Source organism: Engystomops pustulosus, chromosome 3 (assembly GCF_040894005.1).
Source record: "Engystomops pustulosus chromosome 3, aEngPut4.maternal, whole genome shotgun sequence".
NCBI lineage: Eukaryota > Metazoa > Chordata > Amphibia > Anura > Leptodactylidae > Engystomops > Engystomops pustulosus.
Genome location: NC_092413.1, coordinates 54,869,093 through 54,892,551, shown reverse-complemented (window position 1 = coordinate 54,892,551; position 23,459 = coordinate 54,869,093). Strand labels below are relative to the sequence as shown.

General features: G+C 37.3%; 1 protein-coding gene and 1 long non-coding RNA gene across 4 annotated transcripts in view; one reads left to right on the top strand and one right to left on the bottom strand.

The window, feature by feature from the left end:
- The window catches only part of LOC140121365 (uncharacterized), a 406,051-nt gene that overhangs the window by 45,795 nt on the left and 336,797 nt on the right, over nt 1-23,459 (top strand). The gene's annotated exons all lie outside the window — the stretch shown is intronic.
- LOC140121364 (proton-coupled folate transporter-like) overlaps nt 1-23,459 on the bottom strand; it is a 147,056-nt gene that overhangs the window by 47,572 nt on the left and 76,025 nt on the right. For 2 of the 3 annotated variants that reach the window (XM_072140831.1, XM_072140833.1), the window contains exons 4-6: nt 20,335-20,473; nt 10,593-10,676; nt 3,331-3,487 (exon numbers count right to left, since the gene is read on the bottom strand). In XM_072140831.1, coding sequence (XP_071996932.1) covers nt 3,331-3,487; nt 10,593-10,676; nt 20,335-20,473 — 380 coding nt within the window. The remainder of the gene's footprint in view (nt 1-3,330; nt 3,488-10,592; nt 10,677-20,334; nt 20,474-23,459) is intronic. The other variant, XM_072140832.1, reaches the window with a different exon arrangement.

Below are 23,459 nucleotides of genomic sequence, written 5' to 3'. Positions count from 1 at the left end.
TAAAGGGCAATCTGTAATGAGGGAAGTAATGGGGACGTGGGGATGTATTATTGATGTTATTATTGGTGAAATACTGGTGCCTAAAGCACCAAAATGCTTTGTCAAAGTCCTGTGCCCTATGTAGTAGTAGAACTCATTTGATATGACTACTAGCATAATAGTTGTAATATACTACTGTACACACACATATATTTATATCGATATATCGACACACACTGATGGTGCACATGCGTATATTACTGGCTTCCCAATATACAGCATAGTATAATGTGTCAGAAAAAAAAAACAGTAGCACCATGACACAATTCCATGCTTCCTCTTATCGTGAGGCTCTGACAGTATATGGCACTAAACATAGCATTAATAGGATGAGAATTGATTATCTTTGGCACTTTAGGCCATCATAGCCGGGTGCTATAGCTCTTTTCCTGGATTGAATATCTGTAAGTAGTTAATTTGTCAATACTTGATGTGTGAATATAAAATATATATTAAAAACACTTTTGTTCTTACAGAAATTAAGACAAAAAGACAATGAAATAACCAATTAACCCCTAGGTGCACCACAACGTTATACTACGTCACCGGGGCTACATGCTAAGTGCACCGTGACGTAGTATAACGTACACCTTCTGGGACCGGCTCACGAACTGAGCCAGTACCAGAAGCAGTGGCTGTCAGCTGTCTATCACAGCTGACACCGCGCTGTAGCAGCCTCGATCGGAGCCGACTCCGATCGCGGGTGTTAACCCCTTACACGCCGCGGTCAAGCATGACCGCGGCGTGTAAGGGTGTTTCTCCTGTGGATCGGATCCCCTGTGCCGCTTACCGGGGGATCCGATCCTCTTCTGGGTAGCCCCGAAGTCTGCCTAGTGCTCCAGGGCTGCCCGATGTCCGAGACAGTCAGATCCCTTCCGGGTCTGACTGTAAACTGTTTGCGCATGCTCTGCATGCCCAGACGGTTTACACTGCTCTACAATTAAATAGAATTGAAGAGCAGTGTATTGAACTTGGAATACCAATTATCCAGGCAAATTAGGAAACACAAGGTCTGCTACAAAACAGATATATTGTACCTATAAACAGACCTCATAAAGACTGTCCAAATAAACAGCAATTATTGACAAAAAGTATATATTTTATTAATTAATAATACACAGAAAATTACAAATGTATGATCACCATGATTAAAAACCCATAAAAACAATCCCTGGTGGACAACAAGGTGCATAGCCATTCCTGAAGTAGTGTTATTACAATACAGGTAAATAAATAGCCTGGAGGGCACTAGATATAATATTACAATAAAGCAAGTTCAGATGAATAAGTTAACTACACACAATATCGGTCACATCAAATAGTACTAATGAACCTCCATAAAATATGGTTTAATACCAATTCTAGTGCCCCTAATCACTAGCTATATATCACTAGCTATATAAATTGTATTCTAAATCCTTGTAGGTAAGCGCCTAACAATAGCAGACATACAAGTATATAAAGTGCATAGTGCAAAGAAATTCATGTATACCGACCAGGCTGCATCATGCTCAGGAGAAAGTACAAGTAAAATCATGTAAAAACACTAAAGTTAGAATTTATTATTATTATTTTTTATTAGAATAAATAAAAAATAAATACATAAAAATATAAGCCCCTAAAATGACATTTTCCCATAAAAACACTTAATAAACTATTAAAAACACAAACACACAAAAAACCGCCACATATTTGATATTGCCGCGTCCGTAACAATCTGTATAATAAAACAGAATCGTTACTGGACCTGCACGGTAAACATGGGGGGAAAAACTGCAAAAAAGTTAAGAAAAAAGATAATATTTAATTAATACCTTTAAAAAAATGATCTAAAAGGTGATTTAAAAAATGTTACGCACTCTAAAATAAGACCACTAAAAAGAACAACTCTTCTCGCAAAAAATAATCCTCTAACCAGATTGGTCAGCCGAAAAATAAAAAAGTTATGCATATGAAAGTCCAGTGATGCTAAAATTTACATTTTTGCCTAATTACTTTTTATTCAGTAAAATGGGAATTTTTTTTAAAAAAACTATATAAATAAGGTATTTTTGTAATCGTGGAGACCCATAGAATAAAAATAATATACTATTTTTACGGTACGGTAAATGGCCAAAAAAAACACAAAAAAAGTTCCTAAAAATTGATGATTTTCATTTCCTCCACCAAAAAAGAGTTAATAAAATCTCACCAATTAGCTATAGATGCCCCAAAATTATACCAGAAAAGTGCATCTTGTATGGCAAAAAAAATAATCCCCTATAGGTCCACAATAATAATAAAACAAAAAAAATAGACTGTACATTGTGACAATGTACAAATCTGATCTGCATGGCGCCTCCTTCCCTTCTATGCCCGGCCGTGCGCCCATACAGCAGGTAACCACCTCATATAGGGTATCAGTGTACTTGGTAGAAATTGGGTATCAAACTTTGTGGAGCCTTTTTTCATTTTATCTATTACAAATGTTTAATTTTCCACCCAAAATGAATGTATTGTCAAAAAATATTACAATTTGTAGACACACCTCCATTTTTTTAACCCCTATAAAACACCTAAAGGGTTAACAAACTTCTTAAAAATGGTTTTTCATACGCTGAGGTGTGTAGTTTCCATAATGGGGTAATTTATGAGTCTAGCTATTATTTAGGCTTCTCACGGTCAATTAAAAGTTGAGCAGGTCCATTTAAATATTAGTTTTGGTGATTTTCCCAAGAATTTGAAAAATGGCACCCAAATTCTGAGCCTCATAACATTCTAGTAAAATATGTGGAATCTTAAAAAAACCATGCCAACATAAAGCAGACATGGGAAATGTAAGTTATGAATTTGTTTGGGAGCTATGACTATCTGCATCAAAAGTAGAGAATTTAGAACTTTGAAAATAAAGAATTTTTTCATAACTAAACACAAAAGATTTCATCCAAATTTTTAAACTAATTTGAAGTACAATATGTCACGAGAAAACAATCTCAAAATCCCCTGGATATCTCATAGCGTTCCAAAGCTATAACCACTTATAGTGACGCAGGGCAGATTTGAAAAATGGGGCTGCGTCCTTAAGGCTAAAAGAGGCTGAGTCCTGTAGGGGTTAAACTTATTTTATTTTCTGAAACTATGGAAATGTTAAAAGATTCAGAAAATCTTAAAATTACTGGTACAATGACCAAAAATAAATACAATGCAAGTATAAAATATAACTCACATCTCTATGTTGATATTTTAACTTGCATGCATTAGAAATACAAAATAAAATGTAAACAAAAAGAATCCCATAGTCTTGGTACTTACTGAATCAACACAAAAGTGATAATCTGGAAAGTTGCCATAATAACGAAGCACATTCCAGGAAATGTTGATAGTGTAGCTGGGTAAATTCCATTAAATATTGATGCACCAATAAGCAAACATATAGTTTCGACTGATCCCATTATAGAAAACATTGCTCCTAAAGAAAACAATTCAGAAGTATTTTATACATCTTTATAAAAAAAACTTAGAATTTATAATTTAAAGGAAATCTACCACCAGCATCAAGGATTATACACCGATCACACTATTATATGCTGGTGTGTGCCCCCACTGGTAGGATCCACCCTTGTTTTAGCTTCTAATGCCCTTGTTTTTACAAAACAAAAGGCTTTAAAATGATGTAAATGAGCATGAGGGGCTCTAGGCTCCGTAGATGTTAATTGAGGCTGGGCCCCTCATGCTGGTGACCACACTTTGTAGAGTTAGATAGGATACATGTACTGTTGTGGCTGTAGTGCAGGATTCTAAGTAGCCTTACAATTGCAATATGCAGAACTTTTTGACAGACTTTATTGTTGTTTCTGTGCCTTTATATTGCTATAACTATAAGCCTATCTATTCTTTGAGTGTTGTTGTGATTATCTGCCTTAGCATTTTGCACAGCTTTTATTTGTTTGACCTTTGTTATATAACATGAAAAATTAACACATCTTAACACTCTTACATAAACAAACAACCAACTATAAGAACTAGACATTGCCATAGACACTGCTATGCTAAGTAGTAAGAGGAACCATTGACTTAAGGAAGCATGTGTAAATCATTAAAAAAATATAAATGCCATTCCAGACATTTGTATTATTGCTGTCATATGATGGAAACTGAATAACTAAAAGTTTGGAAAGTGGCTCCTACAGCCAGTTGCTTCCATAGAACCATACAACCTCAAAAATCTCACCTGGCCATGGGATTTAATCTGAATACAACAAAGCTTTAAAGTCATATTTCAATTAGATTTTAAATCATTTAAAATTTAAAAAAAAAAGGTCATCTACAATTTTCAACTATAGACATTCTAGCTAAGTAATTATAAGCTGTAGCTGCTTGGATTTGATTTATTGTATGTATTGGAGCTGAAGGTTAATTACTGTTACGACTTTTAATTGAAAAAGATATTTCACTAAAATATTTAGTACAATGTCAAGTTATTTAGCCCTTGTAAGAGAGTTGTTAAAGAACAATTAGAGGTTTATATAAGATATATGGAGGCAATTAATCATTGTCCTGTACTTTTTTATACAGGACTCTCTAATGCTGACTTTATAAACTATATTTGCTTGTACATTTAAATTTAGAAAAAGGCAATTTCCATAAATTAGTATAACAAACATTCCCTTGTAATAAATTGAAGAGGCCATCAATCATGCAATATTTCATGTAGAATATTCGTATCGGCACAATACAAGAAACAATGACAGAGTTGTATATCCCTCCCACAATAATTCACCTGTAATTGCACATCATTTTTTCAGTATGAATAACTCTAAATGTTGTAAATATTCTTGTAAAAATTCTACAACATTGTAAAATAAAAATGGTTTCTTTGGTCCATAGTTTTCCTGTAAATCAATGGTTAATAAGGGTAATAATAATTTAATATTATTAAGTTAATAATAATGGTTAATATTGTACACCAATACAAGTCTATAAAGCAATAGATAATTTATTTATAATTTGTAGTGTACTCCTGATTTGTTATGGTGTGAAGGGACAACCTCTTCAATATGTGTGAAAAAGGTTATCAGGTGCTATAGATGTAAATAGTCCTGTGCAAAGGTAAAAGTGTAAGGCAGATTGTACACTTATTATGTGCAGGTTTTCTGAGCTAAATTTCCTCATGGAAAATCTGCAGCATAATATAATAGGATTGCAGTGTATGGGAACTTTGAAACTCAATAGCACCACTACAGATTTATAATTCCAAGCATGTAATTTATTTTCACTGGATCCCTGTAAGCTCTACACCCCCTTGTCACAACAAAATTGAGGCATAAACTATCTCTAATTTTGAATAAAGGATGGTTAGTTTTGTTACAACCGTGGTCCAACTGTCATTCTAAAATATTGTACATGTTGTGTTAAATTAGGTGTGCGGTGCACCTTTAACCATGACATGACACCAGAGCACCACATTTTTATGCCTCTTGCATACCCAACTGCTTTGTTTTACTGATTTCAAAAATGAAGCCATTTTTATTTATTTTTCTTTTTTTGCAACCTGTCACTTTGGCTGCATTAAGACGAATGTGTGCCCGCACAGCTATGGCCGGGCAGGCATACATCCTTGCAATGGAGAGGAGGGGTGACCCCTCCCCTCTCCATAGAGAGGCACGGCGTATGGGCCATAACACAATGAAAGATGGGACATGTCCTATCTTTTTCCCATGTACAGAATGCCTTAACTCTCCGTCCGCCCATTGACATCTTTTGCCGTACGTACATCCCTCATCCGTTCATGTGGATGTAGCCTAAAGATGAAGAAATACATAGCTGTACATTTTATACTCATACTAGAGTTAACAACTAGAGAACAACACACAATTTCCTAAATGTCAAGGTCATTGTATAGTCCAATGTGAATATATCCTAACAGGAGTAAAACAGCAGTACTTATTTCATAAATTGCATATACAGGCGGTCCCCTACTTAAGGACACCCAACTTACAGACAACCCATAGTTACAGACGGACCCCTCTGCCCACTGTGACCTCTGGTGAAGCTCTCTGGATGCTTTAAAATAGTCCCAGATTGCAATAATCAGCTTAAAATTGTCTGCAATGAAGCTTTATTGATAATTCTTGGTCCTATTACAGCAAAAAAATTTGAAACTCCAATTGTCACTGGGGCAAAAAAAAAAAATTGTCGGGAACTACAATGATAAAATATACAGTTCCGACTTACATACAAATTCAACTTAAGAACAAACCTACAGTCCCTATCTTGTATGTAACCCGGGGACTGCCTGTATTCTAAAGCACAGAATAAAAAATCTAAATGAGATCATTGTACAAGCAGTTTCTATTTATATTTAAAAGACATTACCACCAGGATGAAGGATTATAAACCAAGCACACTTACATGCAGATGTGTACCCCTTCTGGCAGCATCCACTCTTCCTTTAGCTTCCTATGACGTGTTTTTTACAATAGAAAAGTTAACCCCCAAAAAACATTTTCTTTTTTTAAGTAAATTTTTTTAATGCCACCATTTTTGGGTGTTAAAAGAGCTCCAACAAGGCTCACTGTATAATGCTATCATAGTACTAACAGCATTTAGAAATCCAGGGAGGAGAGAATTCGCAATCCTGCGTGAATCAGCACTTCTGATTGGCGTCCTAAGATGTTGACCACCCAATGAAGACATTAATAGTCAGTGAAGTGGCAGCAACTAGTTCCCTTTGCAACTAAAAGGATTATTAGCAAGAACTGACATTACAATTTTATAAAATTATGTTAGAATTTATAATTATACTAAGTGTATAGCTTATTTAGATATATCAAATCTTGTGCGTAATGTATTAAAGCTTTGAGCCTTAATTTCATTTACTATTTTCACACACAGAGGAATACTTATTTTTCACCGGAAATTTATCAAATCAATCTCTGCAATTGACCTGGTGACCTCCTGGAAATTCATCAGTTTACAGAAAATGAGTAAGAGCGCGTATAAATTAGGTTTTCTCAAATTTCCAACTAATCATTCAAAGTTTGTCAATTCTTTTCAACTGGAAATTAACCAAGTAGCAGATAGAAAAGCGACCTTGTTAAAGCAATGGCAATTAAACATGATATATTGTATATTTGTTTTTAAATTAAAGTAATTAATTTTTTATTTTTAATTAGATGTATATTGTAATGTATTATGTGAAAATGAGATTTGTCTTATGGATCTTGCACTGAAATATATTATGGTTTCATACAAATTCTGGCCAGTGGACCTTACAAAGATGAATGGTATTGGAACAGAAGTATAAGTAAGCAAGTATTTTGAATCAATTTTTTGGAGTGTTTTTGGAACTCTTTTGTAATTGTATTGTATTTTGCACATCCGATATACCATAATGGATTGTACAGCTTTATAAATGGAAGCTTTAATTTTGACACACGAGATGTTAAAGGACACCTGTCATCAGGTCTGTGTCTCTTGTCCTGTCACTACTACCTGTTGGAGCAGCTCACAAGGATCCCATCCCAGCCTTTATCTAGTTATTTCATACATTATTCATTGTAAAATCATCTATTTTTTATCATGTAACTGAGGCTGGTCACATGGTCAGAGGCAGTGATGTCACCCCTGTTACCCCTCCCCTCTCCTCCCCCTGCTCATGTCTGTGTGTAATGTATAGTAAAGTATGGCTAGTGCGTGTGCTGCATCTGCTGACATGCTTCATCCTCCTAATATACAGGTGAGAGACACAGACATCAGCTACACATGAATCTGACATGTTCTGCTATAACATGGCTGCCTGGAGCTGTTGTATCTCTCCACACAGGCTGCAGGGGGCGTGACCACCAGCACCAGGAAGCACATCATTATTCAGCCTCACATCATTATACAGGCTGTCAGTCATGCACTGGGGGTGTGGCTGTGCCTCCCACTCATGAATAGAGTGGACAGCTTGAATATGCTAATGCTTCATTGGACATTTCACAGGTCATTTGCATACAGCTTTAGGGCCTCATTGCTTAGGTTTACAGGCATGTAGAGGGACAATGAAGGGATAGAGGCAATGCTCTCTGATGGCAGTTTATGAAAATATATTTAGTTTAGGGGGGTTATTTTGCATGACGGGTTCTCTTTAAAGTCTGGCATAAATTGGCAATTTTTAGATTTAGGAACTGGTTGCAACTTTTTTTTAAACTTTCTACTAAAAAGGTCACCAATAAAGTCACTGAGGAGCTGCGTTAGGTAACAACCAAAGATACAATTGAAAGGGAATAGGTCACAGGTATCGTTGGGGCGAAAATAAAATATAACTTTTAATTAATATTCTTAAAAAGAAAGATTCCTCCAACATGTGCAACAGTGTGTACAGGGATAGTGTGCCACACTGTCACAAGTGATTAATATATGGATAAATAAAAAGGACTTGTTCAAGCTCAGAGAGCGCACTCTGTGTTGTTAACAGTTGCAAGTTAGCTCAATGGCCGGTGGGCAGGTACATCTAGAACATGTGGGAGATATGTCCATATCCCTACATCTATTCTGTGTGCGATAAGGCAGCTACAGAGAGTGATTCCTGCTCCTACAAAGTCCTAAGGTGCTACAAAATCTATTGTCCTAACTTGTCATCTCTCCACCTCTACGCGTTTCGCCCCTGATAATGGGGCTCGTCAGGAGAACCATAGAGGATGAGATACCATGGAACGAGTGCTATATTCTACATTCATTCCGGACACAAACGTAAGACATAAGACAGATGCCGCTGGCGTCCTGATGGTGGGCGCCAGCGTGTGATAGTGGTAGCCACCGGCGTGGCGGATCAGCTGGAGTATAAGTCCAGAAGACTCCGCCTCCTTAGCCGGGCGCATCACCTCATTGGAGGAAGAAAGACTAGTCTCATCCAATCGAAAGAGGGGTTGGTGCTCGTGACGTCATAAACCCGCCCCTTCGGTCATAATAGGTTAGCACGTATCAGGGGGGTGGTGTCGGGCCGTTCCCAAACCACGCCCACTCCGACATCCGATGCCGTGAGGACAAGGGCCGCCTCTGCATCCGTGATTGGGCGCCGCAGTAATGGGTGGCGCGTATCGGGGGGGGGGGCGCGTATCCGGGGGATGGTGTTGGGCCATTCCCAAACCACGCCCCCTCCGACCTCCGATGCCGTGAGGCCAGGGGCTGCCTCTGCATCCGTGATTGGGCGCCTCAGTGGTGGGTGGCGCCCATCAAGAATTAACCACGCTCCACATATCTTCAGAAACATGGTACCGCCGCCAATGGGGGCGTGGTTAGATGTGAGTGTCCTGGTACGTGCTATCTGTGAATGATGACCAGCAAAAAGGGGTATGGCAGGGTAGGGACATGATATAGAGGGACCACAGCTCCGATGGTCATCACCAGAGCCGTGTGACCCCCAGTATCATTAAAAACGTATCCATAAGTAAAATAGGATAATCGTGTCCACAAGACAAAATGGCATGGCTGTGATGGAACCCAGGCCCGTGTCTATAAGTCAAAATACATGAATACCGAACAGTAAATGTGCCTTAATGCACTTTATGGTGTGGAGGTCCCCTGTGTTACCCTCAGAATAGATGTAGGGATATGGACATATCTCCCACATGTTCTAGATGTACCTGCCCACCGGCCATTGAGCTAACTTGCAACTGTTAACAACACAGAGTGCGCTCTCTGAGCTTGAACAAGTCCTTTTTATTTATCCATATATTAATCACTTGTGACAGTGTGGCACACTATCCCTGTACACACTGTTGCACATGTTGGAGGAATCTTTCTTTTTAAGAATATTAATTAAAAGTTATATTTTATTTTCGCCCCAACGATACCTGTGACCTAAAAAGGTCACCAAAAAGGTGCATCAAGTTCCTACATTTTTCTTGATCCACTGGGGGCTGCCACGTGTTTGCATCTAAACTTGTGTCTTACTCCAGATTTCTCATGGGAATCCGTATGAGGTAGATAACTTAATAAATCTATCTGAAATCAACATTGGATTGGTCGGTTCACTGCAAAAAAAAAGCAAATTTGCACAAAATGAACGCCTCCCATTTGTTGGCTTGGTTCACGGCAGAAATTTTTTTTGCCTTAATTTTCACCATCATCCATTTAAAAAAAAAAAAAAACTTTTATCTTTTATAACGGCCTTTTTGTCTAAAAATCGTCAAATGTGACGCAAGGCCTTTTTGGCAGAAATTCAGTTTTTATTAAATTCTGAATATTGTTGTTAACAGGTTGACAAATGCCGTTTTTTAAAATTTCACAATATTACATAATATTTTCTAAAAAGGGGGAATTTCAAGATTTTTTTGCTCCCCTGGACAGAACCAATTAAGTTAATCAATATTTATATTAACCCCTATAATGATGTCATTAAATAGCACACCTGCCTAAAAAAAAATAATAGAAATATGTAAACATTATGGCCACTTTGAAAATTTTAGCTAGTATTAACAAATGTGCGCCTAATATGGCTATAAAGCAAGGTGCAAGGATACTGTATGATATTTCATTTTCCATCAATTTTTTTTATAAAAGATAAACACCACGCTTTTTTTTTTTACCTTGTTCATTAGGAGATGCAATTTTTGAAGAAACAGATCTTAGGACTGCTACAGTATATCCACTTGGAGCATTTATAACACCACCTGTGGGAGACATACAGTAAAGCAACTGATTATTGAAATATTAATTTCCATTCACACTACTAAGATTACACTACTAAGATTACACAACTACTGAGACCATTTTGTCAAACTAATCATGATAGATTTTACTGTTTATTAATTTATAATTAAATATTTTAATATGCATTTAAAAACTATTTCATTTGAGATGATATCTAAAAAAATTGGATGAATTTACTTAAACCATGTATTTAAAGTGTGTGCTACTTTATATTTATACCATTTAGTAAGGTTTAATCTGTAGTCGAAAAATGTTTCATTTAATCTAACTTATTGTTACATCAAATTTTACAATTTTCAGCAGACGTTCCTTTTATACAAGGTCATATTTTCATTTTATTAGCTAGACTGATTATCAGCTCAGCAATATTCATGATTGAGAAACAATGATACATTGTCACAAAGCTGATGTCAGCACAAACGCTTAAGAGAGAAGCTAAAAGAATGATTACCACCTTAAAAGAAGCACCATGTCTTAAATTTACTGCCATAAATTCACCCACCATTAACCAGCCTTAATATAGTAAAAAGAGGTCGTAAAAATTAAATATTTGACATCAACGAACATCAGAAAGCTATTATGACTTTATTGCTTTAGAGTCTTATTAAAGTAGAAAAGAATCCCAAGACTTTGGAAAGACAAGTTACACATGCTTCCTTATTGCCATAAACTGAGCTCAAGAAAGGTGTTGACTCTGCAGTCTTACAGGCAGTTATTTATGGCAAAAAGTGTTACTTCTCAGTCTGCAAATTTGACATTGTAATAGTGGAGTGTAAGGTATTGTCTGTGGAGAGCTGTTTACTCATATGTCTGTTTGTCTATGTTGCAGTAGTAGCATTACTGAAAAATTTATCTATTTTCTTGGATTGTTGCTGGACTTCAAGCACTGCAGTTGTGCCCTCACACTATTCTACTTTTAGCTTTCTGTATATGAATTTCTTCACAACCCTTTCCCTCCAGTATGAGTAAGAGCAGTAGTTTCTTCTAGTTAAATAATACATCATTTAACAGGAACAGAGGGGATTGACTTAAGCAGTTCAGAGAAGAGATTTCACATAGCAATGTTTCCCAGTTCACTAAGTCCAGCTACAAACTTAGCATATAAAACCCTTGTCGCTGATGCTCTTTTTCTATTTAGTGTTTGACTTTTTTTGCTCCACTCTTTCAAAGCTATAAACCTTCAATTTTTCTGTTTCGCGAACTGTATTAGGACTTCTTTTTTGTGTAACAAATTTGACTTTCTAGTACTCTAGGACTATTATTCATATGTTTTATTCTGTTTTAACGAATGTAAAAAATGGTACATTTTTTGTACAAGAAATAGTTTCTTTGTTTCAGTATTTTCAGAGCCCAATAACAACCTTTTCATTACTTTTAATCATTTTTTATTAAAAAAATTGTTGTGAAATGTTGAAAAAGTGGCAATTTAGACATGTGGTTTAAAATTAGAGAATGAACCGGCTGCATATATGTAATAGGTTTAATTGAGAAATATATTTTGCTTTTACATGGTGACATCTTGGCAAATATTATTTTTTAAATTAACTGTGTTTTTATTTTCACAATTTTTAACAAATTATACATACATTTGTCAAGCATAGAAAAGTACATTTAAGTCAACAATAACAAAATGGTGGCTACTTGCTCTTGATAGAGCTAGGTTAGATGGTTGAAAACTGTCAATAACATTAAAGTGTAAGAAAAGACTAAGAAAACCTTAAATTGCATATCATATCTTTATCCCTACCCTATATCCATTATTTGGATTGGGTAGTCTTACAAATAGTCAAGTATACTGTAAAATCACTGTAGACATTAGACAGACACAGAAGGGGGGAGGGGGGAGGCCTTCTGTTTGTCTCTAAGGTGGTAAGGGCTGACTCTTCACGTGGTCGACCCCCAGTACGTGTCCCATGGTTCCCATACCTTGATGAAAAGGTCTGATTGGTTATTGAGGGAGGCCGTCAGAGTTTTCATGCTGCGTAATTCCCTTATCCTAGCCATTAGTTGTGTTCCAAAGGGGGGATTCGACTTCTTCCAAGATTGCGCAATCAGGCAGCGTGCTGTTATGGTAATGTGAAGGCTAAGCTTCCTAACAGGTTTAGCCATGGGTACTTCCGTTACGTTCAGGAGATAGAATAATGGGTTTAAGGGAACAGTGAATGAAAGCACTGCTTGAAGCAAGCTCTTCACTTCCTCCCAGAACAGTCGGATGTGTACACAGGACCAGAAAATATGTTTCAAAGTTCCCTCTGGCAACCCGCATCGCCAGCAAACGTCTGGTGTATCTGGGAAGAGACGATGTAGTGTAGCCGGAGTATGATACCAATGAAATAGTAATTTATACTGGTTCTCTTTATGTGTTGTACATGTTGACGTTTGAGCTGCGTACCTCCAGATTTTTTGCCAAGTATCTTGTGTGATTGGGGCCCCAATGATCTCCTCCCACTTTGCCATGTACGCATGTGAGACCTGTTTCTTTGTGTCTGGGTGTAGCAGGAGCACATAAATACTAGAAAATATATTCAAATTCTGTGGGTTTAGAGACCATATCAGTTCTTCCCACTGTCTGCAACAGGTGTCGTATTTGGAGAAAATGATACTGGGATGATAACGATATACCAATTTTTTCTCTAAGTAAATCAAAGGGTAGGATTTTCAAAGTTGTGTGATCTAGTATATCCGCAAACCGAACAATGATTTCTCATGCCATGGTTTGGCGTCCAGCATTTTGGGCATAGCTGGAGTGTGGAGGAACAATTGCATGGAAGAAGTTTCTGACATAAGTGGAAACTTTGCTCTACAGGTCCACCAGATTTTCATAGTAAATGCTATGGGTCCTAGTAGCTGGGCAGGGGGTTGATGGATCCCAGGAGTCCACAAATGCGAATTGGGATGGTAGAGAGCAAGCCACAGTTTTTCTATCTCCATCCACTTTGAGTAGGCCCAAAGGTTTGATCATGCTGGAATATGTTTGTGGAGTGCTGCCCAGTAATATTTTACAAGGTCAGGCATAGATAATCCCCCTTTCGATTTGTGCGCTAACAAGACAGACTTCGCAACCCGATGCTGCCTCTGGGCCCAGACAAAGCGGAGTAAGGAAACCTGCAGGTTCTTTAGCACCCGGATAGGGATAGGTACTGGCAGGGTCTCGAATAGGTACATCAGTTTAGGCAGGATGGTCATCTTAATGGCAGCTATCCTTCCAAAAAGGGAAAGACTATTCCAATTAGATAATAGCGATCTAATCTCATTGATCATGCTTGGGTAATTGTGCTCATATAATGTGGCATATGAGGGGGCTAGGTTTACTCCTATGTACTTTATAGCTCTAGTCTTCCAGGTAAATTTATAGTTTGCTTTTAACTGCCTCACCGTGTCATCAGGGATATTCACCGGTAGAGCTTCTGTTTTAGATGCGTTGACTTTATAGCCTGACAGGGACCCAAACTGCTTCAGTCTAGCCTGAAGATTGGGGAGTGTTGTTAGTGGTTGGGACAAGGTCAGAAGTATGTCATCTGCAAAGAGGGAGAGTTTAAATTCCTTACCCCGGATTTTCACTCCCTTAATGTTGGTGTCCTGTCGGATTATGGCCGCCAGGGGCTCAATGCACACCACAAAAAGGAGGCGGGAGAGTGGACAGCCTTGTCACGTCCCATTTTTTATCGGGGATTGGGGGGATGCAGCGTGTGGGAGCTTAATCGTGGCCATCGGGTTGGAATATAGACCACAAATCGCATTTAGGAACGGTCCATTGATTCCTGCATGTTCTAGTACCTGAAGCATAAAGGACCAGTTCAGCCTGTCAAAGGCTTTTTCAGCATCCAATCTAAGGATGAGGGCCTGATTATCCATTTTATTCAGTGCGTCAATAATGTCAATTGTCCTTCTCGTGTTGTCACCCCCCCTGGCGGCCAGGGATAAAACAGACTTTATCGTTATAGATCAACTGGGGGAGCCAATGAAATAACCTATTGGCTAGAATTTTGGTGTATATTTTTAAATCAGCGTTTAGTAATGCTAGCGGTCTGTAGCTAGCACAGTCCGCAGAGTCTTTGCCTATCTTAGGGACAAGGGTCAGGTAAGAGTGCGTGAGGGTGGCTGGGGGTATCTCACCATCTAGAAAAGCGTTAAATAATTTCACCATATGTGGCAGCAATACTTGTAGAAATGTTTGATAATATAAGTACTTTAGGCCATCAGGGCCTGGTGATTTTCCATTTGGCAGGTCCCCAACCACCTCTTCCACCTCCTCCAAGGTTATTGGCTCATTAAGGCGTTCAACGGATTCCCTTGTTGGAAGTTGGGAGAGAGAGCAGGAGTCTAGAAATTCCTTTAAAACCTCCTTCCTCTCTGTTTTTGATTTAGGGAGGGAGTCTGGAAGGGAGTAGAATTTAAAGAAGTAATCATGTAATTGTTTGGCAACTGCCTCTGGATCGTGGAGTAATGTTCCCGTATTGTCCCTGATAGCATGTGGGGTCTAATGCAGTCTTCGCTCCCTGAGCTGCCTTGCTAACAGATGAGGGCCTGATTATCCATTTTATTCAGTGCGTCAATAATGTCAATTGTCCTTCTCGTGTTGTCACCCCCCCTGGCGGCCAGGGATAAAACAGACTTTATCGTTATAGATCAACTGGGGGAGCCAATGAAATAACCTATTGGCTAGAATTTTGGTGTATATTTTTAAATCAGCGTTTAGTAATGCTAGCGGTCTGTAGCTAGCACAGTCCGCAGAGTCTTTGCCTATCTTAGGGACAAGGGTCAGGTAAGAGTGCGTGAGGGTGGCTGGGGGTATCTCACCATCTAGAAAAGCGTTAAATAATTTCACCATATGTGGCAGCAATACTTGTAGAAATGTTTGATAATATAAGTACTTTAGGCCATCAGGGCCTGGTGATTTTCCATTTGGCAGGTCCCCAACCACCTCTTCCACCTCCTCCAAGGTTATTGGCTCATTAAGGCGTTCAACGGATTCCCTTGTTGGAAGTTGGGAGAGAGAGCAGGAGTCTAGAAATTCCTTTAAAACCTCCTTCCTCTCTGTTTTTGATTTAGGGAGGGAGTCTGGAAGGGAGTAGAATTTAAAGAAGTAATCATGTAATTGTTTGGCAACTGCCTCTGGATCGTGGAGTAATGTTCCCGTATTGTCCCTGATAGCATGTGGGGTCTAATGCAGTCTTCGCTCCCTGAGCTGCCTTGCTAACAGTGTGTGAGATTTATTGCCTCTCTAGTAATAACGCTGCCTGGAGAAGGTCAATCATTTTTCTACATGTTTCAGTTGAATTTCTCTTAGTAATTCTCTTAATTCCAGCAGCCGGCGCAGATGGCTCGTGGTGGGATTGGCCGTCATACTCGCCTCCATTTCCACAATATCTTTATGTAGCTCTTGTACCTGCTTCCTTCTATCTTTTTTTGATCTCGCTCCCTGTTCGATGAAGTGGCCTCTTATTACCGCCTTATGTGCTTCCCATAATGTGGATACAGACGGTACCGTGTCGACATTAAGGTGGAAATACTCCTTTAATGCTGTTGTGAAATCTCTTTGTGTGGGGGGATTTCAGCAGGGCCTTGGCAAATATTTTAAATTTAAAGCCAAGATATTTTTAAAAACTGCACCGTCACTAGGTATTATTATATCACCAAGCTTATTCTTAGATTCTGTCCACAATCAAACATGGATTCATTGTAAGGGATCTAAGCGTGTAGTTTCCAAAATGGGATCACTTGTTGGCCCAGTGCTAGTCGCTCATGGGCTTTAAAACTGGAGTATGGCTCACAAACCTCAATACAGCAAAATCTGTGCTTCAAAAGCAATTAATTGATCCTTCCCTCCTAAGCCTTGCTGTGTCCCAAAAATTGATTTAAGGGCACACATTGGGTATTGCATTATTTAACACACATTTTGTTATAAAATAGGTGTAATTCATCTCTAAATATCCCTTGTAAAAATGTTTAAACTATAGGAGCTAGTTGGATTTCTTTCTTATGGGGGGGGGGGGGGGGGTTATCTTATATTCAAGCTCAACAAGACCAATGAAAACCTGATTCACTGTATGAAATAATGAAATATATGTTCATAAAATTGAGACTCTAAATTTCAAAATGTACTCCAGCACTTCTAAGGGACCACATTTTAGTTATCCTGCAGAATAAGGACCCAAAAGATATTTTTAAAAACTGCATTATCAGGGTATTACATGTTCACTCTTGTTTTGGTGCCAATCCTTGCAAGAAAAATAGAAATATATATATGTAATCTCCATTTTGCTTTCATTGCAGAATACCTAAAGTGTTTTTGAATGGTTTAGGGGGGTATTTTCTCAAATTATGTAGGTTTCCTCACTTTAGAATGGAAATTAGAATGGAACTGCTCATAAACTTAAAAATCTTCTGTCATCCTACTGATGAAAAATTGTTTTTACAAATGATGCCAGCATAAAGCAGACTTATGTTCAGTATGAGATATTAAGTCATTTGTGTGGTATGACTATTTGTTCAAAATATTAATTTTTTTTCATAAATAAATACAAAACTTATCAATCAAAATGTTAGTTAAATGAAGTATGTGTCATGAAAAACAATATCAAAATAAACTTGGTATAAATGAGTTCCTGACTTATTTAAATTTGACACACGTCAGAAAAGTTATTAATTTGACACACGTCAGATTTGAAAAATGGGGCTGTGTCCTTAAGCCCAAAGGGGGTTATAAGGGGAAAATGTAAACTGCTAGGTTTTTAAACATTATTTAACTTTCATGTTGCAGAGAAAATACTATACTTCATGACTGTTACAGATCCTGCTGAATGACAGGTCTGGTAAAAATGCACCACCAGAATTTCAATGCCTAAGATGCACAATCTATCTTTGAGCCCTTTCCATACATTCTAAACATAGGCTACATAACCTGTCCTTTAAGGGGTTATCCAGATGTTGAAAAAACTGTACCACACCTGATCATGAGTAGTGTGTGGTATTGAAACTAAGCTCCATTCATCTCCATACAGCTTAGCTATCTATCTATCTATCTATCTATCTATCTATCTACGAATTACATGCATATCCAACAAAAATTAAGCAGCACTCCGGATAATTGTTGTAAAAGGAGGGTGTGATTTATTCCGAGCCGAGCGACGTTTCGGTGCGGTGTGCACCTTTCTCAAGCAAATTGCAAATGGTTAAACGCCTATATATAACCAGAACAGGTGTGGCTAATTATACAAAGGGCCAATAGCATTACTCTTAAACATCCACAGGCCTTATGGTCAAGTGCAAAGACATATATATAAAAAAATTAATTCGTGTCAAAATCATATATACAAAACAGCATTATGCCATGTGATCATGTGACAACTGGTATATTAATGAGATCATGGCATCTCAGAACAGCATAGGATGCATGTTGGTGTGTGTGTGTATATATATGTATGCATGTATGTATATATATGTATGCATGTATGTATATATATGTATGCATGTATGTATATATATGTATGCATGTATGTATATATATGTATGCATGTATGTATATATATGTATGCATGTATGTATGCATATGTATGCATGTATGTATGCATATGTATGCATGTATGTATGCATATGTATGCATGTATGTATGCATATGTATGCATGTATGTATGCATATGTATGCATGTATGTATGCATATGTATGTATGCATATGTATGCATGTATGTATGCATGTGTATGCATGTATGTATGCATGTGTATGTATGCATGTGTATGCATGTGTATGTATGCATGTGTATGCATGTATGTATGCATGTGTATGCATGTATGTATGCATGTGTATGCATGTATGTATGCATGTGTATGCATGTATGTATGCATGTGTATGCATGTATGTATGCATGTGTATGCATGTATGTATGCATGTGTATGCATGTATGTATGCATGTGTATGCATGTGTGTATGCATGTATGTATGCATGTGTGTATGCATGTATGTATGCATGTGTGTATGCATGTGTGTATGCATGTGTGTATGCATGTGTGTATGCATGTGTATGAGTGTGTATGCGTGTGTATGCATGTGTGTATGCATGTGTGTATGCATGTGTGTATGCATGTGTGTATGCATGTGTGTATGCATGTGTGTATGCATGTGTGTATGCATGTGTGTATGCATGTGTGTATGCATGCGTATGCATGTATGTATGCATGCATGTGTATGCATGCATGCGTATGCATGTATGTATGCATGCATGTGTATGCATGCATGTATGCATGTGTATGCATGTATGTATGCATGTATGTATGCATGTGTATGCATGTATGTATGCATGTGTATATTATATAGACACCTATAACTATGGTCAGGTGTGGCACTGTATTTTGAAGAAAGCAGCCATGTTTTTCAACTACTGGACGACCCCATTAATGTGTTAAACCATTTTTTGTACAGTCCTGTTGCCACTAACAACATATACAAATGTGTTATTTTCCACTGCCTTTATATGACTTCAAAGCAGACAAATAGCAGAAAATGTTGAACTTTTATTGTGGAAAACTAGCAAGCATCAGCCAGTTGATTAATCTGTTTTATGTATTTTACATATAAGAAACATCAGACACGTGCTGAAACATTGCCAGAGTCTAGTATTTTACGTGGCAAAGTAACAGAGGCCATGTCATGTCGATTCGGGTGGAGCAACTACCACCCAGCACTGTAAGCACCATATACATCCCTGTTACTTTACTGACACAATGTTGGTTTACAAATATTACAAATATTTTCAGGACAATCATTTTTAGTTTTTGAATTTAACTTTCCTCCGGCAAATCTGCCTTAATGGTCCTGAAACAAATCTCATAAACTTTGTTCACCTGTAAGAATGACATACAGCAGATGAAATTGCTAAGTACATTTCCAAAGGTGCCATTGACACGGAATGATTACCAGATGTCTGTAACAACTTATCCAGCCTGTACTGGCAAAAATAAAACCCTAGATGTCCATAAATTCGATTTATCTTTAAGAATGAGAAATAACAAAGCGAAATGTATTAAACATTCTTACTGAAATTTATTTACAACTAATTTATCTTAACTATTCATGGTCAATCTTCCTTCCAGGACCTTTGATTTCTATCAATTTCATAACAGTCCTAGAAGGTAGATTGTGCATGTACAGTTAGAGATCACATGACTGTCCAACTGCTGCCATTTTATGGACAGGAATCTCTGGCTGATGAGGTTGATGTCATTTCTTAACCAGGAGGCTTCACTTTACATTTAAAGAAAGCAGTACAGAACACTTCATAGATGTATATTGGTAAATTACCTAATATCCTGACCCACACATATTATAAAAAGTAGCAAACCCTTTTAATTTTTGGACATCTATAGAATTTTTGCCAGTGTGGATAGGATGAGATGTTATGGATTTCTGGGAGATTTACTTCAATAGAACCTTTAAAAACATTTATTTGGTGACATGTGTAATACATATTTTACCTGCTGTATGTTTATTTTTTCCATTTGATACTTTCATTTCTTTTTAATGTATGATTATTACTGATAGTCAATATAATATAGATCTTATAGTGCCTGCTCATTGTACTTAATTGTGAACATAAGTAATATTTACAATCCGCTCTTACTCAGAAATACCATCCACTTTGTTGTTGAAAAGGCCATAAGCAGGAACGAGATAGTTCTCATGATCACTCCAATATTGGCAAGCCTAGTTTCTTTTATGTGCTTTAAAAGCCAGTGAAAGGTGCAGATTAACCATAGACCCTGCAGAGAGAAAAGATGTAAATATTTGCATCTACATGTAACATTTTGCATAGATAGGTCAGTGTAAGACTGTAAGTCAGTGGGTGGGGACTTTCTAAGCAGACACTTCATGATACCACTGTGATATAAGATGCTGTGTGCTGACAATATGATTAGATTATCATAGTACATGGTTTATCTTCACTTTAATTTACCTTCTGAACATTCTACACGCATCTGACACAGAAAAATAGAGATGAGACAAATTAGAGATGATGCGATCCATGAGATGGATATAAATAAAATGACACTCTCAGCTCTGCTAACTCGCCTAATCAACAAAACACAGGGTCCGCTCTGCTATAAAGACCTCATCTGCCTGTAGCTAGTAGATTAGTCTCTGCACAATGCTGCTTGCTGGCAGGAAGTGCCTGTGTCTGAGCTAGTCCTGTAATGCAGGGGCACAGGGGCAGGAGGCAGAGAGCACTGCAGTGTGCAGATAAGAGAAGCTATTTATGAGAAGAAACCGACCATATTCAGAACATTTTACGGTCATATCCAAGGATAACTAAAATTGTAAACACCAGGACTGATGGAGACATGTTGGAATTATATCTGTGAAATGCTGCATTTTTATTAATAACAGTGATTTAAAGTGTGTTATTTTGTTATCCTGACCATATTTAAAAATCTTGTCTTCATGGGAATACCCCTTTTTACGCTATGATCACTCCTAAGCCTGTTATTTCTGTTCAGTTATTTTTGAGCCTCTGAAACAGATGTAGACTTTATTCTAAAGTTAGGGGAGCCCTTTATGAATTAAAACAGCAAACACGCTGGAAGGGATTTATCACATTACTGGCCACATGGGGCAAAAAATATATAGGGAGTCAGCTCACCATAGATGTTGGTGCTTCCTTAGCAGGTAGAGGCTGTGCACAAATTAATAAGGCTGGTCCAACCTGTTCAATGCTGGAGAATGAAGGTAATAGTGTCTCTAGCTTTATTATATACACACACACCTGGTGTTCACACATGTATGCCATGGTATGACTAAGGACTCTTTTTGTCAGTAGTGCGTTACATTGCTGCAGTGATCGCTATATTTTTTGTATTTTTAATGAGGTCTTAAAGTTTTGGATTTGAACCATCTTTGCATCTCCACTGATGCTTGTACTGAGATTATACAATTACCTTCATTATTGGTCAAATGCATGACTGTGATAGCTAAACTATTTTAGCAACATAAATGTTATGTTAGTGCGGCTGCAGAAGCTTTACATGCAATACCTTAGTCAAGTAAAAACAGTCTAAAGGAAATGGGAATATCTGCCTTTTTGTTATAAATCTCTAGATTAAGAAAGAGCTGTAGTTTATGACTACAGTTTGGCTGCACTATGTAATAAAAATGTGGAGTCGTTGTGGAGAGCTAAACTATAATCCTCATTACACAATCAAAGGAGCTGAATATCTCAGCAAAGCCATTAGCCACTTATGGTATAAAGTATCACATACACTACAATAGTTAAAAAAAAATAACATTGCATATACACTGAAAACTGTTTTGAAAGTAATTACCGGGATAAGGACCTAAGAAATCTAATTTCCTGAGCACAAAAATTGAAATAAGTTGTGCTATTGATTTTAATGAAACTCCTTATTACTGTTTCCCACTAACTAGAACACATTTAGTTTAAAGTAATTTAAAAATGTATCACTAAGAAAACCTGGTCCTTATTACTACATTGCATTGTGCAATACATTTTAAAGAGTTGGACAATTATTTTATACATACATACATGCGCTGTCTATGGTAAATTGAAAGTACCCTTTTCTTATCTTTATTAGTAAAAATAAAAATGGAAATGAACACTAGAAATATATTTCTATGAAGGCAAATTCTCGCAAAGGTAATAATTAGATGCCAATGAAAGTGAGGAAAGTGAAGATGATGATTCTCAACATAACAAGGGAAATGGGGAAAAAAAGAATATTATAAAAACTTATAGAAAATGAAAAGCCTTGTATTTAAAAGAACATTGCCGAGAAACATTAGAGGAGTCATCCATGTTAAAAGTTTAAAATTTTCTTATGGAAAAATAAGGTACAACTGGACTTGTCTTTAGTTCAAATAAATCTGTCACCATGATTTACCTACTCAAACTAACTGATGTGCCCACTTATGACACTTATACCTTTGGTTTTATTTCCAGCTGCTACATCCGTGTCACAACATTCCTTTAGAAAAATGGAAATGAAACTCATTAGCAGAGCACCTCAGGTCTCCAGCAATAACAATATCTCCTGCTAAATTCTACTCTTATATACTCCTTCCTCCTTCTACTATAATAAGAAATGCAGAAAAAAAATACACAACGCATCAGGAGTATATAGTCAATTGTACAATAGATATAGAACATTTATAAATGACATTAAATGCTATGGTAAGATTAAATAGCTGAGCTTGCAGTGTCACCTGCGTACCGGAATGTAAACCAAACCGGTTAGTTGAATGGCGTGGTGACTACACCGCCTTCTACTATGTCACTCCTGGACACAAGATGTGGAGCTGGAGCTCTGAGGTGCTCTTCTTACACACCCTACAGTTCTTTGGCTTCATTTTCATATTTTTATGTTGGAAGGAGCAACTGGACAGATGTGGGTGGCATGTGTGGCCATATACCAAAGTAATATAGCAGTTAGTTTGGGTAAGTAAATCATGGTGATGGATTACCTTAAAAAAAAAAAATTACCATATAGTGAAATTTATGTGGACAACATTTTATGTACAACCTTTATTGTTAATACAGAATGGTGTCAACAACCACATTACATTTACAACAGCCTATAGCATTTTCAAAAGGTGAGGCTACATGTCTTAGGTCAGGTCTGTAAAAGCCATTAAAAAAAGAGAAACCTTGTGCATATTTCAATGCACTTACAGCATCTTTGGAGGTACAATGTTCTTCTTATAACACTTCAAGAGCCCACAAGTGTTTTCATATTC